At 61.4% G+C, this 25,002-nt stretch overlaps 1 protein-coding gene across 1 annotated transcript in view; it reads left to right on the top strand.

The window, feature by feature from the left end:
* The first annotated feature begins 10,553 nt into the window (after positions 1–10,553).
* The window catches only part of PEDS1 (plasmanylethanolamine desaturase 1), a 17,814-nt gene continuing 3,365 nt past the window's right edge, over positions 10,554–25,002 (top strand). The window contains exons 1-4 of the mRNA XM_055137839.1: positions 10,554–10,758; positions 14,484–14,603; positions 23,019–23,110; positions 24,380–24,524. Coding sequence (XP_054993814.1) covers positions 10,635–10,758; positions 14,484–14,603; positions 23,019–23,110; positions 24,380–24,524 — 481 coding nt within the window. The 5' untranslated portion in view covers positions 10,554–10,634. The remainder of the gene's footprint in view (positions 10,759–14,483; positions 14,604–23,018; positions 23,111–24,379; positions 24,525–25,002) is intronic.

The following is a 25,002-nucleotide window of genomic DNA, read 5'->3' as shown; positions in this document are numbered from 1 at the left end:
TAAGATCCAGAACGGGTCCTAGGTGGTTGGCCCCTCCTTGGGCTCTGTCCAGGACTGACCACATCCCTGCGGCGGTGACCTGTGGTGTCTCCAAACGCTGCCAGCTGTCCCCTGGGGAGAGGAAATCGCCCCCGGTTGGGAACCGGAGCCAACAGCAGGATACAAGGCACAGGGTCTGGACTCAGAGCTACAGATGCCAACGGTCTGCCCTGGGCACAGAGGCATGACTCTCTCTGGACCCTGCAGACCCAGCCGCAGTGGCCGGAGGGGACATTGCGTCCTGCTCTGTCCTGAGAGTGGCACAGAAGGGGTGCACTGACCTCAGGAGGCAGGTCTTTTGCTCAGCATTGCTCAAGGGGAAAAGAAGTGGGATGGAGAGATAGTACAGTGAGTAGGGCACTCGCCTGCAAGCTGCCAGCCCAGGTTCCGTGCCCCGCTCCACAGATGGTCCCTGAGCACAGAGCCAGGAGTGCGCCCTGAGCACTGCCAGGGGTGTTCGAGAAACAGAAAGAAGGAAAACACAGAATCAAGGTTGGGGGGGTCGGGAGGTGGCTCAGAGCACTGAGCCGCACAAATTCTGCATGAGGCCCAGGCACCACGTGGTCCCCCAAAATCGGATACCAAAGGAGGACTGAAGGACGGCAGGGGCAGAGAGAGTGCCCAGCAGACGTAGTCTCCATCCCTGGCATTGCAAATGTGGGTTTTTTTGTGGGGTTTTTTTGGGTTTTTTTTTTTTTTTTTTTTTTTTTGCTTTTTGGGTCTCACCCGGCGATGCACAGGGGTTACTCCTGGCTTTGCACTCAGGAGTTACTCCTGGTGGTGCTCAGGGGACCATATGGGATGCTGGGATTTGAACCCGGGTCGGCCGCATGCAAGGCAAATGCTGTGCTATCACTCCAGCCCAAATGTGTTTTTTTTTTTTTTTAAGTTAAGCTTCTGTGTTATTTTTTTCTTACTTTTTGGGTCACACCTGGTGATGCTCAGGGGTTACTCCTGGCTTTGCACTCAGGAATTACTCCTGGTTTTGCTGTGGGGCCCATATGGGATGCTGGGAATTGAACCTGGGTCTGCCGCATGCACGGCAAACGCCCTCCCCGCGATTCCTATCACTCCGGCCCCGCTGCAAATGTTTTGGAAAGGAGGAGGGAGACGGCTGGTGAGGGGCGAGACCCTGTGCAGGATTGGAACGTGGGCAGAGAAACGAAATCACGACAGTGTAGTGTGAGATTTCCTGACTCTGGAAAGGGGACAATGGTCACGGGAGAGACTGCCCTGGCCCCTGATCCTTACAGGTCCTTGGAACGGACTCAACAGTTCCAGAACAGCCCAGAAGGGCTGAGAAAAATGTGGGCAGCAGTCTGGTCTGTGGGGGGGGGGGTGCTGGGACAGAGAGTGAGTCTGGCAACTGGACTGTCAACCAGAAATCCTTCTAGAAACGATCATTTCATTGATGTTTAAGATTTAATTTAAATAGCATGATTTACAAAGTGGTTTATAATGTAGTTGTTCTCGGCATTCAATGTTCCGGCCCCAGTCCCACCACCAGTGGGACCTTCCCTTCCCCAGTGTCCCCACTGTCCCCGCCCCCTCAATCCAAAATCAAAGTTTTGTCGCAGGCAACAAAAATATTTTATTTTAGGGGTTGGAGCGATAGCATAGCGGGTAGGGCGTTTGTCTTGCACGTGGCCAACCCGGGTTTGATCCCCGGCATCCCATATGGTTCCCCCAAGCACTGCCAGGAGTAATTCCTGAGTGCAAAGCCAGGAGTAATCCCTGTGCATCGCTAGGTGTGACCCAAAAAGAAAAAAAATTATATTCTTGTTACAACAAAATGGCTCATAGGGTTACTGAAAAAAAATATCTCAAGGGAAGAAAATTTGTAGAAATTGTTGTATCTCAGCACGGGGTCACTTGAGTCCCTGTCTGAGGGTTTGCTGAGCTGTCATTGCAAGCTGAGTTCGGAGGAAGGGTAAGGCTGGCCGGGCTGGGAGGCGGGCTCTGTGGCGTGACTGCCCGGGCATCCAGCTGGGGGCGGCCCCTCCCAGGCATCATGGCCCATCACTCGTTTCTGCTCATTCTCCAGCCCTCAGTGAGCAGGCACTGGTGGGGCACCTGGCCGGAGGCGAGAAACCCGTTCCGGGGGCAGCGCGAGGAACTTGCCGTGAGCATGGAGAGCAGCTGGGACAGGAAGAGTCGAGTCTGCCTCCCCGCCCAGAGACGGGGCAAAGAAAGACAATGGCGGCCACCCAGGGAGGCGGCAGGCTTCAAATAAGACACGTGAGGCCCTGGGTACCGTCCCCCCACACACACAGTAATGGTATGCATTTACTTCTCTCCTGATTAATAGAACCCCAGCTTTTCCTTTGGTTTCCTGTCACTGTCACTGTCATCCCGTTGTTCATCAATTTGCTTGAGCGGGCACCAGTAATGTCTCCATGGTGAGACTTGTTGTTACTGTTTTTGGCATATCGGATACGCCACGGGTAGCTTGCCAGGCTCTGCCGTGCAAGTGGGATACTCTCGGTAGGTTGCCGGGCTCTCGAGAGGGACGGAGGAATCGAACCCGGGTCGGCCGCATGCAAGGCAAACGACTTACCTGCTGTGCTAATGCTCCAGCCCTAAGGACTAAAAAATACATTTCCAGTTCCTATGCAGCCAAGAGTGCCAGAGAATTATGTTCTATGTTCTAACCAGTGGGACAGAAGCAGGGGAATGTTGCCCTCTTTGTGTCTTCCTGTTGGCTGAACTCTGATGAAAGGGCTGGAGCAGGAGCAACCTTCCCAGGACACGGAGGTGGAAGTCACCTGGTGAGGAAGGTAAAGAGATCAGACGGAAGGGGCTAAGAGAGTGTGGCACCTCCAGCCACCCCGGACAGAGCAGTGCTTAGGCCACTCCACATCCCCTCACATGTGAGAAAATCGATGCCAGGGGATGCCCACAACACAGGAACAACCACAGGTGTGGGTTAATCAGAGCAGGCCCCGCCCTGTCTGGCTCACTGCCCTTTTCGCCTGGATTCCATGGAGGCCTGTTTCCTGGAACCATGCCACATCTCTCTCCTCTCCTGGCCTTTGCTCTCTTCCTCTCTTCCTTTTCTCCCTGAGGAAACCTTATACCTTTGAGCAAACGAAATTTTCTGAGCGTCAATTTTCCCTTCTGCAAAATGGAGCCAGAGAGCAAAGAGATGTCTTCTTTTCGGCACATGATCATAGCCAGCTACAAACGCCAACCCCTCACACCTCCTCCCCCGCCCCCTGCCCCCACCATCCCTCCCAGATTGCAATCTCTATATTCTGCAAATAAAGAATATCACGAGACACAAGAGAATTTATTGGTTTACTATTATCATAAAGTTCAGAAGATCACATTTAGGTAAGGTTTGCTTGAGAAGCTCAATGCTAACGACAGCTAAAATTTACTGAACACTTTCAATATCCTATACACCCGTCTAAACACCACATATGTGTATTAGTTTGTTTATCTTAGCAACTTTCCCATCTCCTACATGAGGATGCTGATATCCCCGAAAGAGTTTTGAATAATTTACCATGGTCACACAGCACCCAAATGGTAGGGCCGAGACTTGAATCTGTGACTGAAAAAGGTTTGCCACCTTCAGGTAAGGCTTGATCTAGCCGCTCAACAATCTCAGCTGCTATCTCTGGTTATCTCCTCTTGTCTGTTCCCGTTTAGAGCCCCGGGATGGCCCCGTCGTGGCTTCCAGCGGGCCCACGTGACACTTGCTTCTTCATTCACATCCAACAGGAAAATGGGGCCTATCCCAGTTCCTTGTCATTGGATCACATGCCCGAAAATCAATCTGGTTCGACCATTTTTTGGTCCCTCGCCCATCTCTGAACCCGTCACGTTGCCTCTGCTCTTCTGAAGAGGCAGGTTGGTCAGTGCAAAGGCCCTAAGGCTCGGGGCGGAGTGCTCTCCCCTCCAGACGCAGGGCCCGAGCTTCGAGGCTTCGATGCAGGAGGCCTGGGCTGGGCGCCCTGAGAGCAGCCCGGGGAAACCCCTGGGACAAAACCACCCAGCAAAGAACAAGATAAAATGCACCAGGGTATTATTTCCGCAAAGGTTTTCTGTCCCTGGAGGTGAGGGACCGAAAACACGTGCTCAGACGCGCCCGCACAACACTGCAGAGAAGAAGGGACAGAGGCCGGCGTGGGCACGGCCTTGTCACGGCCTCCGGGTGCCACCTGTGACCAGGGCAGGGTCCTGGCACAGAGCCCAGCAGAGCCCAGCCGGAGTGGGGGTGTCCCTAGTGGGGGAGCCCTAACATCCTGACCTCTGACCCCTGCTTCCCTCTGAGACCCGTGAGGCCCCGGCCCTTCCGTCTGGCAAGCCCCAGCCTGCCCCTGTCTGTGCTGTTCAGTCATTGGCCACAGCTGCTCCTTGCCCCAGGGCCTTGGCACTGCTCAGAAGCAGCTGCCCTCCACCCCCAGACACTCCGCCTTCCCAGAACAACCCAGGCGGCCCCTCCCAGCTCCGGGGCTGCCCCTGCCTGGGTGCGACCCGAATCACCTTCTCTCCAGCAGGTCACATGGTATTTTTTTTTTTCTTTTTGGGTCACACCCGGCAATGCACAGGGGTTACTCCTGGCTCTGCACTCAGGAATTACTCCTGGCAGTACCAGCAGGTCACATGGCTCTTTTCCAAATGACTGTCCCTGGCCCCGCCCACGCCCAAGCCTCAGTTCAGGAAGGAGCACCCGGCAGTGCTCAGACAGGCCCGCCCCGAAGCATCTCAATAAACACCGAGTGGTGGGTGAATGAGGCGAGGAAACGGCGGAGGTGCCCACGTATGAGTGGACACTGCCACAGTCTGTGGCTCACGTCAGAAACATCCAGAGGGGCCAGAGGGCAGCGCGGCGGGAGGGCGCTCGCCAGGTTCGGTCCCTGGCGCCCCATCTGGTGCCCGGAGCAGCACCACGAGTGATTCCTGAATGCAGAACTGGGGTAACCCCCGAGCAGAGCTGGTGTGGCCCCCCAAACAAACCAGAACTGGGTCAGGAGTGGCGGAGAGCCAGTGTCTGGGGAAGGCACTCGCCTGGCACAGAGACAAGCCCCGTGTGACGATGACCTGAGCCCTGGGAGACGCCATGGTCTGCCCACGAGAGCCCAGCGTCGATCCCAGGAACAGTGCTCCTATGAGCACTCCTGGAAGTGAAAGCAGGAAAAGGAGCGGAGGAGGAAAAGGAGGAAGAGGAAGAGGAGAAAGAGGAAGAACAGGAGGAGGAGGAGGAGAAAGGGGAAGGACAGGGGAAGGAAGGGGGAGAGGTGGGGGAGGGAGGAAGAAGGAGAACAAGAAAGGAACAAAGGACAGGAAGCAGCGACTCTGGGTGTCTGAAAACCTTTGACATAGAGTTAAATCTGCACTGGAGAAATAGCACAAAGGCCAAAGGTGCTTTGCACATGGCAGACCCTAGTTCGATCCCCGGCACTGCATATAATCCTCTGAGCCCCCCAGGGTGACCCCCAAGCTCGGCCGGTGTAGGCCACACACCAAAAGGAAAAGAAAAGGCGCATCTGGGGCTGGATCGATAGCGCAGCGGGGAAGGTGTCTGCCTTGCACACGGCCAACCCGGGTTCGATTCCCGGCATCCCATATGGTCCCCTGAGCACCGCCAGGAGTAATTCCTGAGTGCAGAGCCAGGAGTAACCCCTGTGCGTTACCGGGTGTGACCCAAAAAGAAAAAAAAAAAAGAAAGAAAGAAAGAAAAGGCACATCTGCTCCCGTGCTCACTGGGCGTTAAGCCAAAGCCACAGCCACGGTCAGAGATGTGGCACACGGTGACAAGGGGCCACTTTCCCACGCCCAGAGGGTGGACACTGCCATGCCTGGCAACACGGGAGATGCTGCGGGGAGTCGTGGGAAGGAAAAGGAAAGACAGATACAGGACTGCTTTCCCCACTGCGACGAAGGAGGGTGTGTGCACAGTTCACGGCCAGACAAGGTGAGGCCCGAGAGCAGGCGCTGACGACAGGGTTGGGGCTCCCTGGGGGAGGCAGAGCTGTGCAGGCAGGAAAGGGGTCTGCAGACTGGACGGCAAGGGGTCGGGCAGCTCAGAGCAGCTGCCGCCAGGTGAGACCCTGGGCTTGCTCCCTGACACTACAAATAAAGCAGGGGGGAGACACACTACTGGATCACCCCTCCTGAGCCTCCAGCCGCGAAATTAAAATACGGGGGTGTGGAGGGGGCAGTGGGGCCAGCTACTGTGTTCGCCTAAACCCAAAAATAATGAGAATTTCAGCTAAGCCAAATGTCCAGCAGGGCGAGGGAACAGCATGGGCACGAAGGCGCTCGCCTTGCCCGTGGCCGATCCCCGTTCAAACCCCAGCACTGGTGTGACACTGGGTCCCCTGAGCACCTCCAGGCGCGGCCCCAAAACAAACAAAAGAGATGGAAGAAAGGTGGAGAGACAGAAAAGAGGTTCCAGCCTCTCGAACAAGGGCTCACGTGCAGCCTTGCCTCAAATACCACCAGAATGTGGCTGAGCACCAAGCTAGGAGCGGCCCCCAAAAGTCTGTCGGCCCCACTGGGAGCCACCCACGAACACCCCCTAAACACTTGCCGATGACTTGGACATCACCCAAGGGGACACGGCACACAGGGTTGGGGACCTCCAGCAGCCACTGGGTCTGTCTCCCTGCGGGGTTCCCGCTGCCCCGGCCTGCCCCTTATGCCTCTACCCTCCAGCCATACTCCAGCCTCGCCTGTGGTTTCGTGTGTGTGTGTGTGTTTGGGTCACACCCAGCAATGCACAGGGGTTACTCCTGGCTTTGCACTCAGGAATTACTCCTGGACCCTATAGGATGCTGGGAATCAAACCCGGGTTGGCCGCCTGCAAGGCAAACGCCCTCCCCGCTGTGCTATTGCTCCAGCCCCCTTGCCCGTGGTTTCTTTCTTCAATTCAGTGAGTGAAAGCAAACGTGCAAACGTACAAAACACATGCCAATGCTCAGGGTTTCCTCCTGGCTCTGCACTCAGGAATTACTCCTGGTGGTGTTCAAGGGGCCGTATGGGACGCCGAGGATCGAACCCAGGTCAGCTGAGGGCAAGGCAAACGCCCTCCCCACTGTACTATGGCTCCAGCCCCAGCCCAGAGAGTTTCTGAGTCAGCCTGTGTCTCTCTTTCCCTCACGCCCGTCTCCTGTCCCCCAGCAAAGCCCAGCCCAGAACGCTGAGAGCACGCTTTGCGGGCGGGTGGGCGGGAGCCCACCTCAGCCCCACGTGATCCCTGAGCACTGCGGGGGACAATTCCCGAGCACCGGTGTGGCCGCCTCCTCCTGAGTCCGTTCCCACACGCAGGCGGAGGGCGCCTGTGCGGAGAACGCCACTGTAAGGTTCTGAGAGACCGAGAAGCAAAGGCAGCGCCATGACAGGCTCAGAAAGAAGCCAGAAGAAGCGAGGCCTAGGTGTCGGGTCCGGAATTCCTGGGATTGAGTCATGATTCCCCGGTGAGATAGCCACGGTGAGGTCAACTAAGGGTCACCAACCAGATGCAGGTAGGGAAGCCCCCTATAGGACCCTTATGTAACTTTTTTTTTTTTTTTTTTGCTTTTTGGGTCATACCCAGTGATGCTCAGGGGTCACTCCTGGCTCTGCACTCAGGAATCACTCCTGGCTGTGCTCAGGGGACCATATGGGATGCTGGGAATGGAACCTGAGTCGGCCGCGTGTACGGCAAACGCCCTACCTGCTGTGCTATCACTCCAGCCCCAATATAACCCTTATGTAACTCTTAATCAACCCTTATACCCAATCAGCCAAGTACAAGGTGTGGAAAGCCCCTCAGACTTCGGCCAAAAGGGTGGTCCGAAGAAAATCCCTGTTACATATAGTTATGGTGCAAAAGCCCCGCACTTTTGAGACTCGGGGCCTCTCGTCCCGAGAAGGCTGCCACTGGGTCAGTAAGCTGGACGAGGGCCCTAGTTCGAGTTAGCCGAGCTGGCCAATAAAGACCCTTTGCTTATTGCATCAAAACCTCTCTTTGAGGGGGGGGGGCTGGAGCGATAGCACAGCAGGTAGGGCGTTTGCTTGCACTCAGCCAACCCGGGTTCGATTCCCAGCATCCTATAGGGTCCCCTGAGCACCGCCAGGAGTAACTCCTGAGTGCAGAGCCAGAAATAACCCCTGTGCATCACCAGGTGTGACCCCCCCCAAAAAAAAAACCTCTCTTCTCGGGCTGGAGTGATAGCACAGTGGGTAGGGCGTTTGCCTTGCACTCGGCCAACCCGGGTTCGATTTCCAGCATCCCATATGGCATATGGTCCTCTGAGCACTGCCAGGGGTGATTCCTGAGTGCAGAGCCAGGAGCAACCCCTGTGCATTGCCAGTGTGACCCAAAAAGAAAAAAAAAAAAACAACCTTCCTTTGTGGGATTCCGCTGGGGAGATCTCGGCCATTTAATATTTCTTTCTCTTTGGTTTGGGGTCGTGTTTGGTGGTAACACTCAACAGGGCTCTAGAGTTCCTCACAGGGGGCACTGCGGGGGGCTGCCTCCGTAAGCACCGTGTGTCCCGCACCCGGGAGAAGGTGAATGTGGTTTATAGCCTCCACAAGCCAAGGAGCTGGCCACAGGCCACCAGCTCAGTGAATCACAATCCAGCCTTGAGGTGGAGCACAATAAAGTTATAAGATACCAGCGAAGAGATAAGAAACCTGAAGGGCAGTCAGAGGACACGTAGGGACACTTTTCTTCACCAACAGTAAAAACTCAGGGCTGAAGGGAGCACAGAAGTCCAGGAACTTAACCCGTAAGGCCGCTGGCCCCAGCTGGGTGTCCTGGCCTCAGAGGGGCCCTGAAGAGCACCAGGCCTGACCCCAGGGGCACGCTGCCCCCGAGCCACACGCCCGGCTCAAGAGCCAGGGCACTCACCGCCTCTGCTGGCTTGGAGCTGGGCCCCCTCTACAGGAACAGAGAGGGAGGCAGAAACGACTCCCAAATGAGCATTAAGTAGAAACCAGACCCCAGTGCTCCTTCCCCTCCCCCCTCCCTGCCTCTCTCCTGGACCCAGGGTGGCCTCTGGGTGTCCCCTCCCCTAGCCCGTCAGACTAGCTCCCTCCGCAGGTCTAAGGTGGTCCAAATGCCCCTTCTCCATCAGACCACGGGGGCACTCGCCCAGTTTACCTCTCTCCCGCCGTGTGTGAGCCAAACTGGCCCTTCCAGTGTGCCCTGGGTGGCCGGCCAACCTCTGGGATCTGTTTTGTCCCCCTGGGCGGGCTAGCAGGACCAGCTGGATAAGCCCTCCCAGCCTGCCCGGAGGTCCCAGACACAAGCTGAAGCTTGGGGAGTCGTTTCCCAGAACCCTGAGTGAGATCCAGCCCCCGCTGCCCCGGGCCAATGCCTGCATTGAAAATCTCAGCGTCTAGTCACCCGGCGTTACAGGCACGCTCTGTTCCTACAGAATTCACCAGCCTCTGCGCTCCGTGGGGGGGCGGAGGGGGGAAGCTCGGGGAGGACTGGGGGCCAGGGGTCTGCTCGGGAAAGGGAGCCGAACTGGCTTCTCCTGGCAGTTGGGTGGTCCAAGGCAGGCCAGAACCTCAGAGAGGTGTAGTGGGACTCCGCCCCCCCTCACCTGCTCCCCTCCCCCCTCTCTTGGGTGTTCCCTGTCCCCAGGGCAGCCCCTCCTGGTTACATTGTAAGAATGAGCAATTGTGTACTTTGTAGTCAGCTGGGCCTGCCGCAAGCCCTGCCCTGGTCATTTTCCCCGGAGGGAGGAAAAGCGACTCTTGCCTTTCACTGGCTCTTCTTGTGCCCCTGTGGTTACAGCCGGGTGCTCGGTTCCCCCGTGCGGGGAGGGGGGAGGTTGGGTCCCCACACTCCGGAGCCTGTTTTTCTTTTTTTTTGGGGGGGTGGGGAGAGGGCCTGGGGGGGGGGGAATCGGGCTGCACTGTTCCTGGCCCGGGTCACGGCTGCTGCCATAGTGACGAGGCGGCGACGCTGCGCAGCGGATGCCGAGGGCGCGCCGGGGACAGCTCCGTGCGGGGCCTGGACGCTCCCTGGCCAGGCGCCGGGCAGCCGTGAGACGCCCCGCGACCCTGCAGGGCGCCGTCGGGGGCGCTTCCCTCCGTTTCTCCAGCCGGGGAGGCGAGGGGGGCTCCGCGTGCCCCCGGCCCGGGCGCAGAGCACCAGCCGGCCCCGGGCAGGGGCGGGCGCGGCCCCGGGTCCTCGGAGGGGGGAGGGGGTGTCCCCGGGGCCTAGCCTGGACGCGCTGTCTGGAGTCCCCACCGGGTGCCGGCCGCGGGGTCACCTGCACACCGCGGGCGCCTCACGTCGCTTGCACACGTCACGTCCACCCATGACGGGCCAGCCCCGGGCCCCTCCGTGGCCCCGGCCGGTCAGGCGAGGCGCGGGGGGCGACTGCGCGGGGCCGGCCCGGACGCGCCCAGCGGTGCCCAGCTGCGGCCCGGCCCCCGGCGCGCGGCGGTTGGCTGCGGCCCCGCGGCCGCTGATTGGCTGGCGCCGCCCGGCGCGGCCCCCGATTGGCTGTGACGCGCGGCCGGGCGAGGCCCCCGGCGCCGCGCGGTCATTGGGCGGCGTGATCGCGCCGCGGTTCCGCGGCCCTGCGCCGCCGCCGCCGCCGCCGCCAGCACCGCGCTCGGGGCGCGCCGGGCGAGTGGCCATGGCGGGCAGCGAGGTCGCGCCGGCCCAGCCGCCGGAGCTGGACGAGGACGAGGCGGCGTACTGCCGGCGCTGGGGCGCGCAGCACGCCGGGGCCCGCGAGCTGGCCGCGCTCTACTCGCCAGGTAGGACCTCGGGGCCGCCCCCCCTCCCCCCTCCCCGGGCCTCCAGCCCCGGCCCCGGGCTGCGAACCGGGACCCCCCCTTCCCCCGCTCCCCGAGCCGCCGGATCGGGTCCCCTGCCCCAGGCCCCGATGCAGCGCTCCCGCCTCGGTTTCTAACTTGCAAATTGCGCCCCCGAGTCCGGGGACCCCCACCCCTTCCTCAGCGCCCCTTCTGAACCCCAGCCGGCAGAACCCCCCCTACCACCCTCCAAGCCCTGGACTTTCTGGATGCAAAGGTAGCCCGGGATGAAGGCGTTGCCGGCTGCCGAGCGCCCGGGCTGGAAGTAGCGCCCCCGTCACCCCCTGGGATCCGGATCCAAGCCACCGGGCTAGGATGGCAGACTGCAGCGCCCCTAGACTCGGGAAACAACACCCCCCCCACCCCCCGCGACACACACACTCCAGAACCCAATCGTAAGCTCGAGATGCTTTTCAGCTACATGCACCACCCTCAGCCTCCTGGAAGTCCCACTCCGTTCCACACCTCCACCCCCCTTCCCAAACACACATTCTGGGGTTCCGTTTGCACGTGGCCAGGCCCCTGAGCTGCAAATGTGAGCTCAGCTCCCAAGCCTGGGCGTGTCGGCCCGTTGTGCTCCGGGAACGCCTAGTCTTCCCCCCCAACCCCTCCCTCAGTAGACCCCATCCCCTCTCCTACCCCCTCTGGCACCCTCATGCAGTGCGGGCGCATCCACGACCCTCCTTGTTGGAGAATCCCAGCTGGGGAAGGCTGAGTAATGCCCCAGTTTAAGCTCCCCTGTGACACATCTCAACTCGGTCTTGGCAGACTCAGTCCCCACCCTGAGGCCCCGGGCTGGCTGACCTGGCATGGTGGCTCATTCCCCAGACGGCCCCTAGGCCCAGGCCCCTCTTCTCCCATCTGAGTCTGTTATTCAGGCTGCCTGAAGCACCCCGCTGCCTGCTCTGACTTCCGCTTGCACCCAGGAGTCTCACTGCCTGGCCCTGGGAGGCTAGACAGCCCCCAAGGGGTTAAGGAAGCGCGCTGGAGAGCTCCAGCATCAGGTGATGAGGAGGTGGTAGGCTGAGGCGTCCCTGCCTGGCCCAGCTGGCCTGGCTGACACACGGGCTTTGTCTGTTTGGCCAAACATTTTGGCGTCCTGGCTCTCAGGGGAGGGCACAGTCCTGCCGGGGTTGGGCCTGGGTCCTCTCCCGCCTTTGCTTTCCTGCCCCAGCCAGGCCCTGGGGTCACGCCCCATCTCTGCCTGACCTCGGGCCCTCGGCACCCTGGCGCCTTCATACCCAGCAGCCTTGCACGTCTGCTCGACCTGGGGCTGTGCAGCCTTCTCAGCCACCTGGCTGTGGCTGCCACGGGCTCTTCCCTGCTGTTCCCCAGACTCCCCGGGGCTCCCTCGGGCAGAGCGGGCACCCCCCAGCCCCCGCTGCTGGGCCCTGCAGCCTCTGACAGCACGGCTCTCCCCAGCTGCCTCCCCGCCCTCCCGCCCTTTCCTTCCGCCTGAGCCTCACGGCACGCACAACGGCATGGCTGGAAGCGGGAGTCGGGCCCTCACCCCGGGAGGCTCCTCCCGCCCTTCCCCAGGCCAGACCCACACGCCCGGCACCTCTCTGCTCCTCTCACCCACCGCCTGCAGATCCAGAAAAATCTTTCCTGGGGGGTCCAGCTCTGCCCACTCAAGAAAGCCCTTCACGCTCTGCCTTGCTCATGGCTGACCCGGGTTCGAGCCCCAGCATCCCATAGGGTCCCCCGAGTAGCACCAGGCGTGATTGGAGTGCAGAGCCAGGAGGAACCGCTGAGCGTGGCTGGGAGTGGCCCCTCCCCTCAAGAAGGAAAGGCCTCCCCCTCTCACCCCAGCCTGCTGCGGCCTCCCGGGGGACTGGCCGTCTCTGTGCCCAAGCCCAGGCACATTTGTCCACTTCTTTGTCCACTTCTGGCATCTTTGTCCACTTCTGGCTTTCCCCAGGGGTCCTGGGGCCACATCCAGCCTCCTGCACTGCCCGTGCGGCCCCAGACGGCAGGCAGGCTTTATCTCCGGGGATCTGCAGCCGTGGGGACCTGCCAGGCGGGTTCCTCCAAATGCCTCCAGTCCCCTTTGTCCCCCCTCATGTGGCCGTGGGAGACCGGCTGTGACCTCCCCAGGCCTGCCCTAGAAGATGAAGGGACCAGACTATTCAGACCGAGCACTTCTGTCCCCGTCCCCACGCAAGACCCAGGGGACAAAGCAATGAACAAGACGGGGAAATGGAGCTGGTGTGTTAGTCAGCCCAGTGAACAAAGGGGATGTCTGGCTTGGCCCTTGGTGTTGAGAGTTCTGGAACAAACACATAGCAGGAGACGGGGGAAGTGAAATGGTGGGGGCAGGGACCTTCACAGAAGGACCGCAGTGGTGTCAGACAAAGCTGGAGGGGGGGCAGATCTTTCTCCTAGTGGAGGAGTGGGTCAGAACAGCAGGTGCAAAGGCCCTGGGGTGGACCCAGACCTGGAGGGCACACAGAATACCAGGAACCCCAGAAGCCGCTGGGCTGGAGCAGAGTGAGCAAGGGGAAGAGAGCGGGAATGTCTGGGTTCCAGGATTGAATTCTTGAGAATCCTGGGGCCAAAGGCGGGTCAGCCTGGGGGAGTGGACGGGCTGCTGCAGGGCATGCAGCCAGTGGCCGGTGCTGAGCGAGTGGACGCTTTCCACCACCCTTTCATTGCCCCCTCACAGCAGGGGAGAGAGGCGCACCCTGGCCTTAGCTCCATGTGACAGGGGAGGAAATAGGGACACCCCCTCTGGGCCCCCCATTCTACGTGTACACACACACACAAGCATATGCAGCACACATATATGCACATGCAATGCACATGTAGCATGCACATATATATGCATGTGTAGCATGCATACATGCACATGCACACACATATGTACACATGCACATGCAGCACACACATACACAGACACACACGCATGTACATTCCTCCTTACTGGAATGGGCTTGCATCAGCCCCTCAGAGGCCGGAGCCAGTGGGCAGGGGTCAGCGGCGGGGGCTTGATCCCGAGGCCTGGACTCCCTGAGCACCAGATGCCTCGCTGAGCAGCAGGGCTTGAACCAGAACCCTGGGCCCGAGTGTTCTAGGTTCCGTGTTCTGAGGCCTCCGGCACCGGGTAGGGCAGTCACGGGAGGAGCCATGTCTGCCGGGATCTGAGGGGTCGGGCTCGGCCTCAGCCCTGTCCCGCGGGCCCTGGGGGTCTGGGGCCATGGGGGAGCCCCCCCGCATCCCGGTGCCGTGCTTTAGGGAGCCGCGGGGGCCTTTGTGGCCGGGCCAGGAGGGTGTGGAAGGGGGCGCGGCTTCTGAGCCGGAGGCCACCGAACCCCGGCCACGGGGTCGCCCTTCTGGGACCCCCAGTTCCCGTGCCCAGAGACTGAGGTGCTGGCACACCAGGCCCCCAGCTGGCGGCCCCGGTTCCAGGGGCCTCAGGACCCTGTCGGCCTGGGGCCAAGGAAAGGCAGTGAGGCCAGAGCGAGCGCCGGAGGGCCGGGACGCCTGCCCTGCGCGGGGCCGGCGCGGGTTCGATCCCGGTGCCAGAGTGAGCCCTGATGCGGGACTGGGCCCGGGCCGCCCGCTGTGGCGGAGGGGAGGTGGAGAGGCAGGGGGGCCGGCGGGCAGGCGGGCCCCTGTACTGACCCCCCCTGGCCCTCGCGCGCTCACGCCCCGCCCTCTCCCTGCAGCCAAGCGCGTCCAGGAGTGGTGCTGTGTGCTGCTCTGCTTCGGCCTCATCGCGCACAACCTGGCGCACCTGCTGTGGCTGGCGCGCTGGGAGCACACGCCCCTCGTCATGCTGGGCGTCGGTGAGTGGGGCAGGCGAGTGGGGGGAGGGGGCGGGTGCGGGGCGTGGGGGAGTGTGGGAGGGGGCGGGTGTGGGGCCTGTGGCGGCGGGGAAGGTCGGGGCCAGGGGCCTACCTGGGCTCTGCACCGACACTTTGGGCCTAAAGAGAACCCGCGACCCGGGCTTGTGTGTGCATCTGTGTGTGTGTGTGTGTGTGTGTGTGCATATGTGAGCGTGTGTGCACGCACATGCATGACCAAACCTTTGGGGAGCCTGGCCTGTCACTCGATCCAGAAGCCTGGGTCTCTCCCCTCTCTCTCTCTCTCTCTCTCTCTCTCTCTCTCTCTCTCTCTCTCTCTCTCTCTCTCTCTCTCTCTCTCTCTCTCTCTCTCTCTCTCTCCCTCCCTCTCTCCCTCTCTCTCCTCTCTCCCTCTCTCCTCTTTCTCTTCTCTCCTCTCTCCTCTCCTCTCTCCTCTCTCTCTCTCTCCCTCTCTCTCCTCTCTCTCCTCTCTCCCTCTCCTCTCTCCTCTCTCTCCTCTCTCTCCTCTCTCCCCTCTCTCCTCTCCTCTCTCTCCTCTCTCTCCTCTCTCTTTCTCCTCTCTCCTCTCTCTCTCTCTTCTCTCCCCCCCCTGAATATTAGCTCCCTCAGAATAGAGATGTCGGTTGGTTGGTTTGACCACGCCCAGTGGTGCTCAGGGCTTAGTTTGCTCCTGACTCAGCACTCAGGGTCACTCCTGGCCGGCCTGGGGGAACATTGGGGTGCAGGCAATCAAACCCAGGTCAGCCTCGAGCAAGGCAAGTGCCCTCCCGCTGGCCGAGCTCCCTAGAGCAGAGAGGGGCTTGTGCCGCCCCAGAGCCTGGCACGAAGGCGTGTGCTAACTGATCCCGTGAATGAACGAGGGAAGAAAGCGCTGTTGGAGGCTGCCTGTGTATTCCTGGGCGGGTGGGGCCCGGGGCAGCCGGGCAAGTCCCAGGAAGCCCCGGGCTGGCCGTGTCCATCTGCCCATCCCGCCCTTCTGCTCTGACCCTTCCCTCATCCCTGCCCCCGCCCCAGGCTCCTAGGCTGACGGTCCCCCGGGCTCCCCCTCACTCAGCTCTCTGACCCCCTCAGCCACCAGGGCTCCCCTGCTGAGTCTCTGGGGTGGGCAGGGACGGGGTGCCCATCCCGCTGGACAGAGCTTCCTTACAGGCTGGAGGGCGGGTCCTCCAAACCGAAGGAAGGACTCGGGAGGGGCAGCAGGCTGGGCCCTTCAGACCCGCGGTGGGACAATTGGGCAGTCCCCACCCCTCCAAAGGCAGGTGACCCCATTTGCCTTCCACCCCCCCCCCAAAGCTGAGCTGCAGGGTCTGGGGGCGGGGGCGGGGCAGGCAGGTCCCACCTTACCCCCTGCACCCCGTGACTGTGACTGGCATCTGCGGTGGCTTCAGCTTCGCCATCCCACACCTTGGCCTCGGGGCTGATAAGAGTCCCCTGATAACGCTGTTTGCTCAGTCTCTGATCCCTGGCAGTAGCTGTCCTGATTCGCGTGGACGCGCAGGAAGTGGGGCTCTGTGCCAACCTGCAGGGGGCCCCTGGCCTGGGATGGCATCCCCGTGTTCCTGGCAGGCCCTGGACACCCGGGCAGGAGGTGCCCCGGCCATCCGGGAGAGGCCAGGGTAGCTGGAAGCAAAGCCCAGAGAGGGGGGTGGGCGGCAGAGACCACGGTGCCGCTGGAACAGTGGCATTTGAGAGGCCTGGGGCTGGACAGACACTCCGGGGAAGGGGTCCCGGAGGCGGGTCCCGTGCCCTTAGGGGCGGGGAAGGCTGGGGAATAGGGACAGAGCCACACAGGGCACCTGGCCAGCTGCAGAGGCCAGGCCAGAGGTGGCAGGTCGGGGACAGATGAGGCGAGCAGACCGTGTGGCTTGTGGCGTCTCTGGGGGACGCTTGGCAGAGACGTCGCTGGGAGCCTCCGAGCTGCCCGGGTGCCCCAGAGCCCAGAGGGACGTGGGCAGAGCAGCCCCCCAGGCCTCTGTCCTCAGGCCCAGAGGGCGCAGACAGGCCAGGAGGAAAGTTCTGGAAGACTTGGGGATCCACCCAGAAAGGCCACCCCACCCGCCTGCAATTCAGGACCCTGGATTAGGTTCCGTGGAGATGGTTGGTGGCCTTGATCAGAGCAGGGGCTAGGCTGGGACAGCTCAGCCCTGGGGCCCGGAAGGAGGGTGAGGAATGCCCTCAGAGGTCAGAGGTCACATGGCCTCAGGTCATGGCAGCCCAAGCTCTTGGGTTGAGGTTCAGCCCAGGACTGTCCCGCAGGCCCCGTCCTCCGCAGGGGGCAGCGCGTACTTCCACTGTCCCCGCCTTGGTCCGTCCCAGGCCTGGGAAGGGCCCAGAGCAGAGAAGCCCTGACATGGGGCCGCCTCAGGGTCCCCCGCAGGTCTGAGCGCCCCACGGTGCCATCAGGCCGGCAGGGCGGAAACCGGGCTGAAGCCGCCATCCCGGGCTCACCCACACAGCCCCGGGCACAAAGAGCCTCCTTGTCCCCTCTAGCCTGCCTCTGCCAGCCCCTGCCCCCACCCTGTGCGCCCGTGCAGGAGCCTCGAGTCACAGTTCCGGCCGCTGTCCCTACACCGCCCACTCTCAGAGCCCCGGGGTCAGCAAGCCGAGGCCAGCCTCTTCCCTTCATAAACAACCTCGGCCGGCCCCTCCCCGCCCGGCAGCCGGACCAGCTGTGAGACAAGTGACGAGACTGTGACCCAGAGACAGTATTTAAGAGGAGAACCGAGGGCCAGAGCCACACAGCAGCGGGCAGGGCACTTGCACCCCCGGAGTGGCCCCTGAGCACAGAGCCAGGAGTCAGCCCTGAGCACCACGGGGTGTGCCCCCCCCCAGAGATCAGGGCAGCTCTGGGCTGCATGCACACGTATGCACGGGCTTGTGCGGGCAGCGTGCTGGCTTCCTTTCCGCCCTCTCTCCCCGGGCCATTGCGGAGGCTGTGGTGACCAGAGCTGGCCAGCATCACACAGTGTTTTCTTTCTTGGGTGGTGTCAGGACTAGAACTCAGGCCTCGCCCCTGCAGGACCCTGAGCCCAGCCCCAGCCTTGCTTCACGGTCGCTCGCACACACCTGGCTCTGCACCGGAGACCCCGCACGCTGCGGGGCCGGGGGGCCCAGGAAGCAGGGTCGCGGGTGAGTGGCACCAGCCCGGCCCGGTGCCAGAGCTGGCGCGTCACAGAGCATCTCCCAGGCACACGGCGTCATGGGCTGCAGGCTGCAGGGGCACTTGGCGGGCGAGGTCTCTGCCCCCGGTACCTTGCCCGGCCTCCGCCCGCGCCAGCCTATGTCCCTGGCAGAGCGTCGGCCCGGGAGGGAAGTGCTGCAGACAGCCCCCGCCCCAGGCCTGGCCGCCGGGGCCCAGGTCAGCCAGAAGGGCCCTTCTTGCTACCGTCGCTGCCCCACCCTGCTGACCCGGGCACCCAGCCCTTTTGCACCCAGTTCCTCCTCGTGAAGAGAAATGAGAATTTTCTCCCTGTTTTAAATTTACAAAGAAAGTACAAAGAGTGGGCTGGAGTGATAGCACAGCGGGTGGGGTGTTTGCCTTGCACGCGGCCGACCCGGTTCAATTCCCAGCATCCCAAAGGGTCCCCTGAGCACGGCCAGGGGTGATTCCTGAGTGCAGAGCCAGGAGTAACCCCTGAGCATCGCTGGGTGTGACCCCAAAAAAAGCAAAAAAAAAAAAGAAAAGTACAAAGAGTTCCCATATACTCCAATCTCCAGTTTCTTCAACTGTTAACTTTTTTTTTTTTTAACTTGTGCCACACTGGGTTTACCCCCGGCTCTGTGCTCAGGATCACGCCTGGCGGTGCTCGGGGGACCGTTTGGAATCCCGGGGATCAAACCTGGGTCAGCCATTGCAAAGCAAATGCCCTATCTGCTGTGCGATCACTCTAGCTTCCACTTTATTATTTTTTTTTTTTTTTGGCTTGGGTGCTGGTATTTGGTCCACACCCAGTGGTGTTCAGGGATCATTCCTGATTCTGCACTCTGGGATCACTCCTGACAGTGCTCGGGGACCATCTCGGATGCTGAGGGTCAAACCCAGGCATGCCGTGTGCAAGGCCAATGCTCTGCTCATGGTAGCATCACTCCAGCCCCAAGTATTAACTGTTTTGGGGGATCCTAGCATGCAGCCTGGAGCCTCTAGCCGCCAAACTCCCGAACATCTGGATGGTGGTGCTACAGTCCGGTGACTAACATCTTTTGTCTGGTTGGTTTGGGGATGGTTACAATGAAGAGGCAGATGGATACATTCTTTGGCTCCAGCTCCTGTTCCTTCCTCTTGCACTCAACTTCCTCCTTCTGGCCCAGGGTCCCTGATGCCTTCCTCTCCCTGGCGTTTAGTGCTCTGAGGGTCCCGGTGTTAATGTAATTGTGACTTAGCCGTGGGGTCTGGTGCTGGCCATGGCCACCACCAGGCCAGCCCCCAGCTCGGCCCCAGGCACATGCGTGAATAATTCGTGTCCTTTAGCCTTCGGGGCATCCGCCCTGGCCCTGCTCATTCGGACATGGCATGTCAACACTCGGCTGCCTGCGGGTTCCAGCCCTGCCCGGCTCAACGGTCCCCAATATTGTTTTTCTAGTAGTTTTATTAGGGTGGTTGTAGTCAGCCGTAAGGATTAAATGCTCAGAGCCATTAAGGAGATAAGATAGGGCGGTTGGCCCCGGGGATAGTTCAGGGATTAAAAGGAGGCGAGCCAGCCGGCAGGTGCCAGCACGGGCCCTGGTAACCCGCTGCTTGCTGAGAAAGTCAAGTGGGGTGAATAAGCCAATCGCTGACGCGTTCGATCCAGGACGCGAGGGCAGGTGTCTGCACCCACCCGGGCTCCCACGGGAATGTCAGCCGCCGTGTGCACCCCAGCCCCTCTGCGGGTGACATCCCCGCCGTGGGTTCCGCCTCCCCCAGTGCCAGGGCTGCTCGGTCGAGAAGGGCCTTGGAGCCTCGGGTATGTGCCGTGCAGACATCCTGGGACTGTGTCTAGGTGAGGGGGGCGCAGGGTGGTTGAGGGGTCCCAGGTCACTCGTGGGGGGGGCTGCTTATGCATGAGGGCCACAGCTCCAGGCAGGGTGGGGACCAGAGCATCTGGGGGCTCTGTAGTGGCCCCTGTCCCTGCAGGGGAAGGCGCAGGCTGGCCCGAGGCCACACAGCAAGAGCAGTAAGAGTGAGCCCCGAACTGTCCCGGTAGCTCCACCCGGGCTTGCGGGTACACGCAGCAGCCTGGAGCATGCAGCAGGCGCTCCATTAATGCCCCTGCAGTTTCAGGGTGTGGAGAGGTGGCCGTGTGGGTGTTTGGTTGGGTTTGGGTTTGGGGTCACAGTCCGCAGTACTCCTGGCTCTGCACCCAGGGATCACTCCTGGGGGGACTCGATGGACCGTGCGGGATGCCTGGATAGAACCCACGTTAGCCACGTGCAAGGCTGCATTTTCACTTAACTATCGCTCCGGCCCCAAAGGTGCCTGGTCAGGAGGGTAGCTGCGTCTCTTGGCTCCTTCCTACCACTCCCCTGAGACTGGGGCTCAGTTCAACTACTCTGACCCCTGGGGGGTCTCATATGAGACCATTTCTGTTTTTTAGTTTCTTAGGTTTTCTTTTGCGTCATACATGGCGAGGCTCAGGGGTTACTCCTGGCTCTGCACTCAGGCAGTTCTCAGAGGACCATATAGGGGTGCTGGCAGTCAAACCCGGGTCAGTCGCAGGCAAGGCAAACGCCCTCGGCGCTGTGCAGTTTATTGCTCCAGCCCAAATGAGACCGTTTCTGATAGTGACCACGGTAGAAACAGTGGGCAGGAGACCCAGGGAGATGGCGGGAGGGGGGCTGAGACCCACACAACCCTAACCCTGACCCTAACCCAAACCCTAACCCTAGCCCTAACCCAAACCCTAACCCCATCACTAACCCTAGCCCTACCCTAACCCTAGCCCTGACCCTAGCCTGAGCCCTGACCCTGACCGTAACCCTAACCCTAACCCTAGCCCAAGTTCGGCATGGGGGAGCCTGGGCCTCCATCCCCCACAACTCCTGGTACCCTGAGCATCCCAGGGTGTGCCCCCCTCCCCCCAAAAAACAGAGAGAAGGAAAGAAAGCCAAGAGGTGTGACAGAAAATGTCCGTCCAGGGCAGTGGGGCTTTAGCTGGAGGGTTGGGGGGCTTGAGTGGCCTGTGCCAAGGGCTGGGGTGCCAGGAAGACGAGTGGCACCTCCGCACACTTCCCCGGGCCATGCCGGGCGATAGTACCTGCCTGCACCGCCGCCAGGTGTTCACCCTCCGCACCCCACCCACGTCCTGGCCGGTGAGGAGCTGCCCCGGGCACCTGCAAAGCTGTCTCACCCATGGCCTGGGCCAGGCATCAGGGAACTTGGTGTCCCTGATGCCGGCGTCCCCCCCAGCGTCCCCAGGCCTCAGAGCCGCCCAGCCGAGGTCAGTCGGCCCAGTAGCTTGCCTGCTCAGCTGGAAACCGCCCACCCGTCCTCCTGCCGGACAGCGTCCCCTTGGGTCTTGGCCCCGGGTCCGAGGGCTGCGTGTGGGCCTGCCTCCCCCGCTGAGCACCTGTGAGAGCTCTGAATGCTGCACAGAGGACAAGATCAGTAGCAGCGGCAGTAGTAGTAGTAGCTGTAGTAATACATCTTGGGGTCAGGTAGCACAGTGGGTAGGGCGCTTGCCGTGCATGTAACCAACGGGGGTCAGTCCCTGACGCCCCGACGGCCTCCTGCACCCGCCAGTAGTGGTCCTGAGGAGGGAGCCAGGAGTACGCCCTGAGCGCTGCCAAGTGTGGGCTCCAAACCAAGTAATAAAAATCAATAGTAAGGAGCTGGAGCGATAGCACAGCGGGGAGGGCGTTGGCCTTGCACGCAGCCACGCTGGGTTCGATTCCCAGCATCCCAGAGGGCCCCCCGAGCACCGCCAGGGGTAATTCCTAAGTGCAGAGCCAGGAGTAACCCCTGAGCATTGCCGAGTGTGACCCCCCCAAAAAAAAATCAATAGTAATAGGTCTGGAGGGCATCTCTGTGCCCAGCTCGGGGCCAAGTGCTGTGCCCGGATGCCCTCGGCAGCAGCTGCTTAGCCGGAGACCGAGATGCCCATCTCTGCCCGCCTCTGTGGCTGCCCTGCTGGCTCTGGCATCTGCCAAGGGCTTCTGAGAGCTGGAGGAAGGAGAGAGGGTCGGGGAACAAGTCAGGCAGGGGGAACCGTGAGGGGAGGGGGGCCAGGGCTGAGGCACCGTGGGGGTGGCGGGGGGAGGGGTGAAGAGGACAGTTGAGGGCCGCTCTGCCTTGGTTTCCCCATGTGCACGGTCCTGCCCCTGTATCCTGCGTTATTGGATTTGGATTTCATTGGTTTGTTTCTGGGCCACACCCAGGGGTGCTCAGGCCTTACCCCTGGCTCTGCTGCCAGGGATCACACCTGGCCGGGCTCAGGGGACCCTGTGGGTGTCGGGGATTGAACCTGGGTCGGCCGAGTGCAAGGGCAGCACCCTCCCCGCCACGCTATCGCTCTGGCCCCGGTTCCTTCACCCCAGGCAGGCTAAGAGCCCGGCTCTTGACCTCTGCCCCTGGAAGCTTGTTCCTTCCACTCTCCAAGCCTCACTCCCACTTCTCGAGTGAGCGTTAAGAGTGATCCCGACTCAGAGCAGGGCAAGAAGCCCTTGAGATCAGGCGTGTCAGGCACATTCTGTGGCATGGAAAAGTGCTCCTGAGTGGCAGCTGCGATGTTTTACCCTTGTCATGCCCGTCTCGCAAGAGGAAACAAGGGCACAGAGAGGTTACGCAACACGCCTGATGTCACACAGCCAGGCAGTCACAGCTGGGATTGGAGCCCCAGTCTGGCCGCTGACCTGGTGAGTGAAGTAGGTCCTGGAGAGAGACCCCCGCCCGCTGGCGAGCAAACAGACCAGACTGTGGAAAGAAGGCCGGTAGCCCGTGGCCCCCGCAGAGTGGGTGAGAGCTAGGTTGAAGGCCCCAGGGACACATCAGAGGGTGAAGCACAGGCTTCGCATGAGGGAGGCTTGGGTTCAAGCCGTGCCACATGGTCCCCCGGGCACCCCCTGAGCTCTGAGCTGGAGTGACCTCGCAGCACCACCAGGTGTGGCCCCAGAGCAGACACACGCCACGAGAGGCCCGGGGCTCCTGTGATCCTGCCGCCAGCATCAGTGACCGGCCACAGGGGGCACCCGGGCAGCTCAGAGTGTGCCTAGACCCCCACTCCCTGCACCCAGATACCGCCAGCCCCTGGACAGAAGGGGTCAGGGGGCCATGAAGGCCAGGAGCCTGTGTCGAGGGGGCCCACTCGACACAGGAAAGGGGCACACCACCCCTCCGGGACCGGCCAGGGTGGAAGGACTGTGTGGCTCCTGGCGGGGGAGGGGCGCTGGGTCCCCCTCCTGCTCACCGCCTCTTTCTCACAGTTGCAGGGGCTCTCATCGCTGACTTCCTGTCTGGCCTGGTGCACTGGGGGGCCGACACCTGGGGGTCTGTGGAGCTGCCCATCGTGGGGAAGGTGAGTACGCTGACCGCCACCGCCATCCCTGCCCTCTCCGAGCTCTGCTTCGCTCAGAACCGGGAAACCTCAGGCCAGTCTGACCCCCACATACCTTCCCCACTGGACGCCAGGGCACGAGGCACAGGACGGAGAGGCTCTGGATCTCTGCCCACCTCTCTGGACCCCTGGAGTCTGGGGGCCACGTCCTGTCCTGTGCACCTCACCATCTCCTAACTTAAACCTTTTTTTTTTGGGGGGGTGGGTCTTTTTGGGTCATACCCAGCAATGTTCAGGGGTTCCTCCTGGCTCTGCACTCAGGAATTACTCCTGGCCGTGCTTGGGGGACCCATATGGGATGCCGGGGATTGAACTCAGGGTCAGCTGTATGCAAGGCAGATGCCTGACCCGCTGTACTATCGCTCCAGCCTTTTGAACGAACCTTGGCTGTGCATCCGACTTCCGGGTTGACGACAGGGAACCTCATGCAGATCAGCTGGGCCAAATAAAAGCCACTGACCCCTGTCCCGGAAGATGCCCGAAGTAGAGCCAGATGCAGGCGCAGAAGGCTCCAATCTGGCCTCTCCTTCAGACCCCATCTCTCTTCCGCGGGTTGTCACCCGGGGGTGATGCCCAAGGTGGACACAGCCCAGTACCCTCAGCGAAAGAGGACCTGCATTTCCCAGGGGTCCAGCGCTTAAGGCTGGGGAGGCAGGGCTCTTTCCCATTGGCTTGGTTCGGGTCACGTGACTTCCCCGGAGCCAGTCACTGCTCGCGCAGACGGGCTGTTGTTCTGATTGGCCAGGGTCTTTCCCGTTGGCCTGGCTCGGGTCACGTGACCGACCTACAGCCAGTCACTGTGCTCACGCGGACGGGCTGGTGTTCTGATTGGCCAGGCCGGGTTCACACGGTCCCATTCATATGCTCGCGTCCCCCCCCACCCCCCTCCTACACCGGGCGGTCCCGGGGCCAGTGCGGTGTGGCGGGCGGGGCACGTGCTCACTTGCCCTCAGAGTTCTGTCCCTGGCTCCCAAAATGCTTGCGATTCAGTCTCTCGGTGTGTCCTTGGTGCTGGGGGCTCCCGCGAGGCCAGTGCTCTGCGCCCCCCAGTAGGGCATGACGGTTCGCCCTTCCCGGCACTGTCAGTCCCAGGGCCCCGGGGCCTCGCGCCCTCGGAGGGAGCTGAGGCCTGTTCCCGTGAGCACTTCCCCCTGCCCTGCGTGGGGCGATGGGCCCAGGGCGTCTAGGGACGGCCCGAGGTCCCTGCCCTGACTGCTTGGCCACCCCCAGGCGTTCATCAGGCCCTTCCGGGAGCATCACATTGACCCCACGGCCATCACCCGGCACGACTTCATCGAGACCAACGGGGACAACTGCCTGGTGACGCTGGTACCACTGCTGAACATGGCCTACACGTTCCGCACCCAGCCCACGGGTGAGCGTCAGCGGGTTTGCCGCCCCTCCCCCTCCCGGGGAATAGGGCCGGGGTGGGGGAAGGGGAGTGCTGTGTGTGTGTGTGTGTGTGTGTGTGTGTGTGTGTGTGTGTGTGTGCGCGCGCGCGCGCGTGCGCGTGCATGTCTGCATGTCTGTGTGGGAATGTGCAGGTGTGAATCTGTTCATATTTGATGATGTGTATATGCGTGTGGGGGGGAGGGGGTGTCCTTCCTGGCTTACACACTGCAGGCAGGGCTGTGTTCAGGGTAGTGGGTGTGTGAATGTATGTATGTATGTATGTTTGTGTATGCATGTGTGTATACACGTGTGTGTGTCCCTCCGGATTTAGTCACTGTAGGCAGGACTGTGCTCAGTGTAGAGGGGTGTATATGAGTGTGTGTGTTTTAGTCACTGCTGGCAGGGCTGTGCTCAGTGTAGAGGGTGTGTGTGTATGTGTGTGTGTGTGTGTGTGTGTGTGT

This window comes from Sorex araneus, chromosome 5 (assembly GCF_027595985.1).
Source record: "Sorex araneus isolate mSorAra2 chromosome 5, mSorAra2.pri, whole genome shotgun sequence".
NCBI classification, from domain to species: Eukaryota; Metazoa; Chordata; class Mammalia; order Eulipotyphla; family Soricidae; genus Sorex; species Sorex araneus.
Note: the sequence above shows the minus strand (reverse complement) of the source record. Positions and strands in the feature narration are given on the sequence as shown.